Source organism: Vanessa tameamea, chromosome 5 (genome assembly GCF_037043105.1).
Source record: "Vanessa tameamea isolate UH-Manoa-2023 chromosome 5, ilVanTame1 primary haplotype, whole genome shotgun sequence".
In the NCBI taxonomy this organism is placed as follows: domain Eukaryota; kingdom Metazoa; phylum Arthropoda; class Insecta; order Lepidoptera; family Nymphalidae; genus Vanessa; species Vanessa tameamea.
In genome coordinates this window covers 4,586,598-4,597,819 of record NC_087313.1, presented here as the reverse complement: position 1 = coordinate 4,597,819, position 11,222 = coordinate 4,586,598, and the positions used below count along the sequence as shown (strand labels likewise).

The 11,222-nt window shown below is 31.8% G+C and overlaps 1 protein-coding gene across 1 annotated transcript; it reads right to left on the bottom strand.

Annotated features, from left to right (window-relative positions):
- Window positions 1-1,544: 1,544 nt before the first annotated feature.
- On the bottom strand, window positions 1,545-9,885 carry Karybeta3 (Karyopherin beta 3). The gene is made up of 18 exons (XM_026628887.2): window positions 9,729-9,885; window positions 8,895-9,128; window positions 8,402-8,544; window positions 8,049-8,250; window positions 7,544-7,669; window positions 6,962-7,173; window positions 6,395-6,626; window positions 6,127-6,270; window positions 5,892-6,011; window positions 4,896-5,091; window positions 4,664-4,816; window positions 4,417-4,590; window positions 3,904-4,208; window positions 3,672-3,812; window positions 3,365-3,584; window positions 2,972-3,272; window positions 2,682-2,895; window positions 1,545-2,523 (listed from the first exon to the last, which is right to left on the bottom strand). Exons 1-18 carry the CDS (start codon window positions 9,807-9,809, stop codon window positions 2,440-2,442), a joined length of 3,282 nt encoding a protein of 1,093 aa, XP_026484672.1. The 5' UTR covers window positions 9,810-9,885; the 3' UTR covers window positions 1,545-2,439.
- Between the last annotated feature and the right edge of the window lie 1,337 nt (window positions 9,886-11,222).

Sequence of the window (11,222 nt, the reverse complement as noted above, 5' to 3'; positions counted from 1 at the left end):
TACTTGCATGAAGTTTAGATATTTATCGGTGCTAGAACTGCAGCCCGAATTTTTAAAAGGCATGCTAATATTCGGTTAAGAGAAACAGAATTATGTTGAGAATTTTTTAATTATTCTGTTAATCCAATTAATAAAGGCAAATAGGTTAATTTTAAGAAATCCACTATAACTATAATTATTCATAACTATTTTTTACACTATAACAATTTTTTTATAGCTACTTTACCGTTTGTAGGGAATTTATGGAACACTTGAGAAAGTGTTACTTTTTCTCACCACTAGACTATATATTATACAGAGCGCCGTCATACCGACGCAAGAAACTCCAGAGATTTTTATGCTTAATTCTGTAATTACATATAATCAATTTATTTTAAATTCGATAGAAAAGGATGCATAATTTATTACATTTCAAGAACACTATAATATATATATTTGTAACTGAAGCAGTGTAACCACTTTCTGGAACCCTGTGGTAAAAACGCAAACACAGCCTCATGAGAGAGAGCGGAATACGAAAACAAACAAGAGTAAGTTTTTTTTGCCTTAAATCGACGATTAACTATCACATTTGCTCACAAATTCCTTAATATTTTTACGAATGGACATATTAGATAAAATATTAGAGAAAATGTATTAAGATTGGAAAGATTTCAAATGATGCGCCATCTATTTGATTTATACTGGTTGGAAAAGAGTCAATGGGAGTTGAACGGCGCTCTAGTGAAGTGTTGATTAGCGTTGCGTCGGTGGTAGCGAAGCGGCCATCTTGGATCGACAGTTACATTCAAGATTTCCCGCTAACCATGTATGCGATGAATCGCTAATTTCCGACATTATCTTTATTCTTTTCTAATAGATTCAGTGATTTATATGTGTTTGAGTATACGATTTATTAACGAATCGATATTGATGACTATTGTGAATTTATCTATGTAATTGATTTGTTTAATTGAAAACTTACTGAATTTGTGGATCGTTCAAATATAAAATTGATTTAATATATGGCGACTTGTCTTGAATAATCCTGATATTGCCAATTAAATTTCTATAAATTAATATACTCTATTCCAATCGTAACAGGAATAAAGCCAAATAAACAAAATTTGACAGCAAATTGACGCGATATCATTGGTCGAGAGTTGATTATTCTATGACATACTATGATTTGCGAAAAAATAGCATTTTAAACGTCGATGAAACTTATGGAAGTAGAATTAAAGTACAAATGAATGGTTAAGTGCAATATTGCTGTATTATAAATAAAAATATCATTATTATAAACTTTTAGTAGCGCACGACATAGCAGTTATTAGCAAATAGCATGAAATAGATAAATCTAAGGTTGTTTATCTTTTTTCGTACTTCCATTGGAATAGGCTATAATGGATAGTCACACTGTACTTACTCGTTTTCTTTTTCTTTTAAAAAGTAATGAGGTATCATCAGAAAACTTAAAAACAAAATATTATGAGTATTACAATATATATATATACTGAAAATGAAAATTGATATCTATTATCTCAACTAAAATAAAACAAAAATTTCAATGCCAATAACTTTTATTTTAGTTAAACAAAGAAATGTATATGTAATATTATATATTTTAATGAATAAAATTAATTCTTATAAACAGACAGGTCTCGTCCATTGCGAGAAACAGCTACAATATCCCAACTCAGCCGAAATATGGCAAACTAAAAAACAGGAATGGGGTAGTCCAATTTTATCGATATCTAACTAGAAGAATGTTAAAAACTACATAAAATGCAATGTAAATAAATGAAATAATGTTAATAAATCGAAAATGTATATACAAGATTATAATTTATATGCATTTTCATTCATTTCGTTTAAGAAATGAATCTCATAAATTGTGTTTAGATATACACACTTGTATTCTTTTGTCACACGAGATGATTTCTTAAATGAATATTAGTATTTAAATTGGACCACCAACATTGCATTTTTTATAAAATATTGACATTAAAAAAACAACATTAGAAATCGACAACGAATGATCAGAGGTGCTACTTTCGTATGGCTGGTCATCAAAATTAGTATAAAATATATCACAGCAATTTTTAGCCCAACGGATAGTTCATGAGATCGAAGAAATGAATCCACGTAATGGGATGGGTAATATTAACTACATTTATAACAATGGGTATATTATATTTTAAACCAGTCATTTTACGAACTACGTTCGATTTAACTAGTATACACATCATGTGTATTTAATGGCCGAATTCCTTTTTATATTTTTTGCCATAGAGTTTATTACTGTATAGTAATCGTAGCATTGGTGAGGCAGTCAAAAGATACAATTAGTCACAAGAAATAGTAGGCTCGTGTGGGGAGCGTGACTGGCAACGGAGGAGGCGGTGCGGGCGCGGGGGCTGGGAGAGAATAAATACAAGCGGCGAGCAGAACAAGACACTAGGAGGAAAGCGCCAATTTTAGAGCCTCCTTGTGCTCGTTGCTCATCTGTATCAAACATGAGTTGAATAATTCTGCATTGCTCTGAAAGAAAAAATAAAGTATTATTTAATAATTATTTTGCTTAACACTTGCAAAGACTTTATCTTTAATTAGTATACATAACAAAAACTACAATATATAAATATTATAAAATTAAGTTTTTGAAAGAAAAAGTATTACATAACTGTATAATATTTTACCTGTATCTGTCGCACCAGTGCAACCATCTGTGCAAAAACAGGGTTATCATTAGGCACGGCATCACGGAGGAAAGCTTCAGCGAGCGTAGCGATTACTCGCTGCGGTGCGTCGGGTGTAGCTAGAGCTGCGTGACCACTAGCGGCCAATTCACAGAGCAGCGAGTAGACATGAGGTGCTTCTTCCGTGTCTTCTACTACTGGTAGCCATGTCAACCTATAAAATGCGATTTGATTATTTCTTACTTCTTTCTCTAACAAGCAGGCTAAAACTTCCGTCGAAAAGTTCTTACCAGTGCCTAATGATTTCATCTCTATTGATTTGTGAATGATTATATTTAATTATTTTGGTGACTGCCGATATAGCATTTTCGGTTGCGTTAAGGTTTTCCACGGAACGAGAGTCAGGCTCTGCAATTAGTGCAGCAAGAAGAGGAACGGCTCTGGCACAAGCAGCAGCAAATTGAGGTCCTCCAAACTGGGCTAAGACTCCACAGCCATATGAAGCCGCTTGTCGTACTTCAGGTTCAGGCTCGCGTAATCCATTTAGCATGGGCTCAAGGAATATATCTTGGTATTTTACACAGGCTGGACCTAATTCAATAACAAATAATATTAAATTTCTCTTAAATATACATTTATAAACACAAAATTTATAAGATAGTCAAATGCCTCTGCTGTCTTACCTCCAAATTCGATGACATCGTCGAAAATGCAGATTGCCCATTGCCTATCAGCATAGGGACGCCCGGGTGCAAGTAATTGTACAAGATGTGGAAGTAAGGAGTCAAGGTGGGGGAAAAAGTTTTCGTGGTAGGCGGACATAAGTGCGTGTAAAACGTCTGCGACACGCGATAGCCCATACACATCTTCATTATCTTCATCAGCTAATTGTTCTTCAACCACCTAAAGAAATGTTAAAGTCTGTTAATATACTTTATTATTTGTATTATTCAATTTTTAATGCGTTAAATTGACTACTACGACAATTACCTCGTCATAATCTTCGTCAGCGCGCTTTTGACGACGTTCAGTAGCTCGCTCAAAATGTTCAGTGAGCAGTTTGTTTAAGATGCGTAGTACTTCAGCCATCATTTCATCTGACAAGCACCCTGCTCCTAATAGCTCAATGCACTAAAAATGAAAAAAAAAATGTTTTAAAATGCGTCTAATATTTAAAATGTCTATTATATGTTAAAAGAATAGTCATTCAGTAAGAATATACCTTAGCAAGGCTGTTGAGTAGCTCAACCTGCACTTCCTGCTCAGGTTCTGAGTCAATTGCTTTCAAAAGCTCCGGTATTATATACGCCCACATGCCCTGTATATATTGAGGGCCTCGAATACGGGCGCATTCTAACAAGTAAGGCAGCGACTCGGCTGCTGCTGTCCGTACATTGTCATGGAAGTAAAACTTGAGCATAGGCACCATTAGTTTTACGACATCTTCGGCGTATTCAGCAAAGGCTTCTTTTAGTTCACGTGCATAGCACACCAACATATCACAAGCAGAAGCCTTATCTTCAAGTCCTGCAGATTCCAATAAGTTTAATTATTATTTTTAAATACATTTAAAACATATCCAGAAATATTGAAAGGATTGCTAGTATATATATTATAAAACACAATATTATTTGGTTTCAATTATTTTTAGCTGTATTCATATTATGATTGACATGTTTTTGTTTTGTTTAAATTAGATTTATTCATCATGAATTAGAATAGTATATGTGGTTACCGGCGGTTTTAATGCCAAAGTTTTGTTGTTCGCCTAAAGTTACAAAGTGCCAGTCAAGATCTCCCTCAATGATTTCAAGGTCGTCGTTATCTAATAGTGCTACTTCTGGTTTCATAGCTGCTGTTCTCATCACTGGTTCCATGACCATAGGCAAATACTGAGCGAATTTTTTACCTGTAACATGATTCATCAATGAGACATTTGTTAATTATAGTAAATAATTTTCAATATAGTACCAGATACTCACCCATTATTCTGCAAATTCTGGACCAAGCAGAAATAAGATAAGAAGTTTGTGGGTCATCGGCAGGTAATTGATCGCCTTCAGTGTGTGTTTTCAACAAGAGATCCATAACTTCCGACGCATCTGACATAAATTTCTCTTCTCCAACAGCCAAACCTGTGAAATAATGAAAATTGTATTGAAGTGTTAAAATTTACTTTTATTGCAATAATTTTCATTTTTAATTTATACTTACCAATAAGACTGACACATTCAATGGTCTTGCCACGAAGCATCTTAAATTCATCTGTGGTGGCATTTGCTATGATGTACTTGAGGCATGGCATTAGCCTGTCATAGTAATCAACAAAATCTTTTTCTACAGTGTCAGCAACTGATGCAATTGTGGTCACAATTTGCTCCAATACAAGTTTAGTACCACTTTCTACCAACTGAAATAGAATATTTATCATTAAGACAACAATCAAACAGGATTCATTTAACTTATAATCATAGCTTGATGTATTTAGTTAAAATTAGTAAGTATCAAGCATTGATCTTAATCTTATTTCCAAGAAAGTTTTTAAAACATCTAAACTTGTTTTTATGTATTAGATAATTAACCATAACATTTTAATTTCCAATTAGTCAAAATATTGAGCATAAGTTATTGTATAAGTACTATTTTTTTTATAATATGTACCTATCTATTACATCACACATTAATCATTTTAGATATATTATTTCAAAATGAAGCAGCCTCATTTACGTTATTACAGATACATATAAATATATATAAAATGATAAAAAAACTACAATTTTATGAACAAAATTTGTATGACCTATATAACTATACTTATTGAGTCAACTATTAGAATTTTAATACAAAATAAGTAGGTTTAATGGCTTATTTACATAACGATTTTTTAAATTGTCTAATATTTACTGTCTACAACACTTTCTATTGTCGATATTCTCACTAGCAGAGCTAAGGATAAATGAAGAAAAATAGAATTTGGCCTATTCATCGAAATATCATTCATTATTTTTAGTAAAACATAGTCCCATTTTTAAGAAATGGTTTAAAATTGTTTGTATGTGAACTGAGATCCCTAACTATCTATAAGAGAAAGAAAGGGAGCAAACATCACATATAATCTCCCAGTGTTATGGAAATGACATTATCAGATAAAGATTGTGTCACTAACGAACACTGGGTAATAAGTATAAGTAAATTTAATTATCTAAGTACCTCTTTGAATTTGGCAGTTAAAATAGCCTCTAACTTTCCCATTAATGGACCCAGATACAAAGTTAATATTGGCTTCGGGCAATCTTCACTGAAGTTAACCAAAGCAGCTGCTGCATGAGCCTGCAATCATTAGTAAGAATATAATATTTTTGCATTACAATTTGATGAGTACTTTTGTATTCATATTTTAATTAATGCTTATTACAATACTTAAAATGTACTATTAAAAACTTACTTGAACGCGTGGGTTTGCATTGTCTTCCAGAACCATTAATAAACCAGGTACTACTTTATCGTGGAATTTCTTTTCAAACACTGGGGCAAAATCTGTAGACATTTGTCCGACAGCATTACATGCAGCATACCTTACACGGGGATGCTAAAATAAAAAACTATTTTATGACTGTGGTTTTGGAAACAATAATATTTATCATAAAAAGTATAATGTAACAATATGCTTATATCCAAGTTAAATATATTTAAAAGGAATATGTTCAACATACTGGGTCAGTGAGATAGTTAAGTACTGCTGAGACTACTTGGTCGAGCATCTGTTCCATTTGCTTATGGCAACCTTCACCAGCAGAGGAAACAGCCATTAAAGCCGCATGACGGCACTTCCAATCTGCAGAGTTCAACATTTCTGGAACTTGACCCACAATCAACCCTAACATTATTTTGCCTCCAAGCCCACAGCACATGCGGTCTAGGGCAGATTCAGCTGCCACATAGTTGCTGAAAATAATAATCTTTTCTATAAATAAATTTAATATTCTTCTAAAATAACTTGTTCTTATATTGTTTTTGTTATCAAGGGACTGGCATCCAAATGTATAAGGAACATTGGATGCTAATTATCTCGATAATTACTCTTGTAAGAATCTATTAAGCAACATAATTTGCAAGTTATGAAGCCAATCAACAGAGTCTTACAAAGTTGTTATTCATCTATTAATAACAACATGTCATTTCAACAAAGCCATATTTAATTATTTTGATCAATTGTACATCAATTCTCTACACTAAATATATATGCATATATATTATAAAATTGCTGTTTGAATTCTTACAGTTCATTATCATCATCAGCGGCGTTGTCCTCAACAGACCAGTTTGGCTCTTCATCTAACTCGCACATCATTTGGAGAATAAGTGGAGTGAGCATTCGCACTGCGTTGGGCACCACTTTGCGGACCATTGCTGGTGCTGTTTCACATAGTGTGACTAAAGCCTCAAGTGCTAATTGACGCCAATTATCTTCTTGATCTGTGTCGCCAATCACCTATACAATAATAAAATTAAAAATTGCAATGTACCAAGCAAATGTACCTATTTGTCATTAGTGAAACTTGACAACTGCCTTGTTGGTCTAAATAGAGGCTACTGTATCAGTTTGCTTAAATCAGTCAACAAGCAATTGTTTTTAAAAAAAAAAGGTCAAAATTTCTATACTAATTGAATTTGCAATTAGTTTATCAGACTCATTAGCTCGGAAAACTTTAGACTTTTGATATTTACAATTATGTCATCACTATTTGACCATTGACTTGCGTTTGATAGATAAGTAACATAAGAAATGTTAACAATGTTTAATTGTATTTTTATGTAATTTATGACTTTATTTACAATATATTAAAATTATATAATTTTACCTTGATGCAAACTTGGAAGATTGTTTCCACTTGAGGTCTCAAGAATTTCGGTGCAGATTCAGCCAGTTCTATCAAAACTTTCAATGCTGCATCATCATCTGCTTTTTCAATTGATTGTACTACAACCTACCAAAGCAAACAAAATTGAAGTTATATAAAATTTTTGACACATTATGCTAAGTAATTTTAAGAAATTGAAATGATCATAACATTTTTTATTTGTTAGATATGTTTTGAGGGTTACTATCAAACTCCGATCTATTAAAAGTTCGGTGTTAGCGAAATCCTCAATTTATTATTGCACAATATGGCAGTGGTACATCTCATTTGGAAATGCTCACGTAGGAGTTTATGTGCTAATTTTATGATTTTAATATATTCTTATACCACTTATATATATTTTTAGAAAATACGAAAATTGTCGTATCACCTTGACCCCTTTTTAACCCTTTTGAAACTTTTTTCCTGTAATGTATATTTAAAGATAAAAACAAATATATTATACCTGCATAAATGGTAAAAGCAAATCACTGAAATGCTTTTGAATTGCAGGCTCTTTATCGTGCAGCAAAATAAAAGCCCCAACAGCTTTTACTGCTTGCATTCGTAATGCTTCAGACTCGGTTGGTTGTAATGCAGAGAGCAACATTCTCTTAATAACATCTAAGTTTTCGTTTTGAAGGTTGCCAAACACACCAGGAACAGACCTGGATGAGTACATATAATTAAGATAGCACCAAATGTAAAAATATTAAAGACAATGAACATTTTTCAATATTATCATATTAATAGATATATACATAATCACTAACTCTAATACAAAACACTTCTTTCAATATTATCTAATATTACACTTACGTAAACATTCTGATGCCCGCCTCCTTGATGTTAGGGTCTTGTGCACTCGCACAGTTGAACATAAATTGAAGAAACTCAGGCCACTGATTAACCCCATCGTCATCAATATGATTTCTTGCTAGCTCTGATACTACATCACATATCTGTAACAATAGATCATTGTGTGACCATTTTATTTTTAGAATGAAATCATGACTAATCTTTATGTACGACAGCCATTATAGTTTACCAATTTAATTCTGAGTCATATACAAAAAAGGAATGGTTTCCATAATTGTTAAATGTATTCTCTTAAAATGTGAAGGGTACCAAAATTACAAATGCAACATGTACATTTTTGTAGGGAAATAAATAATAAGCTTTAAATTAACCAGGTAAAAATCCATGCAATTTGATATAAATTGACATTTTTATGTATAAAATTATACATAAAAAGAGGTATAGTATGCATGGAAGTGTATAGATTACACTAAAATTATAGTTTAGAACTTACCTTGCGTCTCAATTGTTGTGTGACATCCATCTGAAGTGTGAGAAGAAGTTGTTCTCTAAGCATGGCTTGTTGTTGGACCGGTAGTTTTGGGAAAAATTCATAGAATTCTGCACTAATGAGTCGTCGTAAAAGAACAGCTGCAGTTTCTCTGCCATCTTCACCAATGTCTGCATTTTGAATAGCACCCACTAAGAGCACAACCTTATTTTCTGTTGGGATGTCGTTGTATACTTTCTATTGAGAAAAATTGATCTTTATAATTTAATTTACAACAAAATTTATTTGACTTTTCCACTCTATACGGGCATTAATGAATATAATAAATGCAATATAGCACTACAAAAACGTTAATAGGTATAATTAAATACATACTTGAATAAAATAACATGAGAATTTGGTTATTAATATCAAAGTACATATTTTAGTATATTTTAATGTTACTTTTATAATAATCACTGCGTGCTTACAAAAAATATATATATATAGAAAAAGACGATCAAATTATAAAACACGCGCTAAAACCACATGTCCTCTAATAATTGAACGCCCGCCGACAAATCTAATGGCAAGATAGGTTGAAAAAACAAAAAACTATGTAATCAGCAAGATTAATTTGCGTGCAACTGCGTATCAATTGCGTTATAATATTAAACGAAGACAATGCTTACAAGTTACAACTATTTTTAAACACCAGAAAGCAATTTTTATTGCCTGTTCACCATGACCACGTTTTGACACGAGGCCACAACCCTAAGTTTTCACAGTTAGTACTCGCGTAGTTAGAATTAATCATGAAAATAATATTTGAACTTTACAATTATAATTAGCACTTACTTCTGCTTGTGTTCGGATGTCATTATCTATAGACAATATTGTATTTAGTAACTGGTAAAATTGCGCCTGATCTCCTGCCATGTTGAACCTCTTCGAAAAGGCTCAATTTTTTTTCATATAATTTTACGCGGCCGGTACAATTGATTTGTGTTGCCAGTTACATCAAGATCATATATTTAAAAAAAACTTTTAACACTAAAGCTTTGAGTTTTTATTCGTTTTTCAAGATATAGTGAAGCTACATCTTGTAATTAAGTAAAATAAGACTCAAAATATATAAAAATAGTTAAAAATATCATGCAACTTAAAATGCACAAGCTTTTATTAACACTACACGACACTTAATAAATGATTAAAAAATAATCGAACAATTTATTGATGATTAGAAAATAGATTCATAATCTATAATAATATAAAATATTCCGTGTACCGTGTGTTTTTTTGTAAAACTGTGTTATTATAAACATGATAAGAAAACGTTTTGTAACCCATTCTAAATATAAAATGTTTAAAATATACATTTAGTGCCAAACTAAAAATTCAGAAAAAAATCTATGAAAGTTATGTAACAGACACAAGACAAACTGCTTTGTATCTTAGAATATTTAAGTTTTCTGAGTCGTAACAATATCAACATTGCTAATTTATAAGAAATAGGTACATAGAAAAAGAAAAATATTATTTAGTATTGGTCTAAACTGAAAAATACAGATTTGCACTTATTTGAGCTAGTCACTAGACCAATAAGGTAGTTGTGAGAATCTTACAAAAAGTAATTATGCAACAACTTTACTTTCAGAAGCTAAGAACACGACGCTCGAGTTAACATTTATGATTTGTGGTTCTTGCAGGGTAAAGCTTTCAAATAAAATTGAGTCACCCCATCTAAATTCATGAGTGTCATAAGATTGGCACTGTAAGAAATGTTAATCGCCATTGCACAGCAAACCTTAGAAACTAAGATGTTATATCTCCTGTGCCCATAGTTTAATTGGCTCACTCATTTCAAATCGGAAGACAATAATACTAAGTACTATATTAGTATTAGCAGGATTATAGCAGAAAACCCGTCAGGCTTGCACTAAGCCCTACCACCCAGTAAATTATCCATAAGTCGAACTCAAGCACGTTAACGTTCTAAGCACCACATCAGAAAAATAATTCACAAAGAGGACAGACAGGCGGCTGACTATAATACCCGCCAAATCATATTTCGTGGAGTACTAGATCAGTCTCATAATTTTTTCCAGAACAATTTGAAAAACGTTAAAATTACATATTCAGTTACTGTTTTAAATATTTTGCTTAAGTTTAAAACATATTAATCTTTGTAATTAAATACAAGATACATTTCTAAGGCATGTATACATTTTCTTTTACTTTATAAGGTGGTCATCATCATCCTAATTATTGATTAAAAAAGTATTATGGTTAAAAATGTATTAAATATTAAAATTATTTCTTAAGCATTTTATATGATGAATCTATTTAAAA

What these genes read in the sequence shown, in the direction of transcription:
- Karybeta3 (XM_026628887.2), bottom strand. Translation starts at nt 9,809, where the DNA reads ATGGCAGGAGATCAGGCGCAATTTTACCAGTTACTAAATACAATATTG. An exon ending in CACAACAATTGAGACGCAAG is followed by an intron (nt 8,545 to 8,894) that starts GTAAGTTCTAAA and finishes CTATTGTTACAG; the next exon opens with ATATGTGATGTAGTATCAGA. An exon ending in CGATGTCATCGAATTTGGAG is followed by an intron (nt 3,273 to 3,364) that starts GTAAGACAGCAG and finishes TTATTGAATTAG; the next exon opens with GTCCAGCCTGTGTAAAATAC.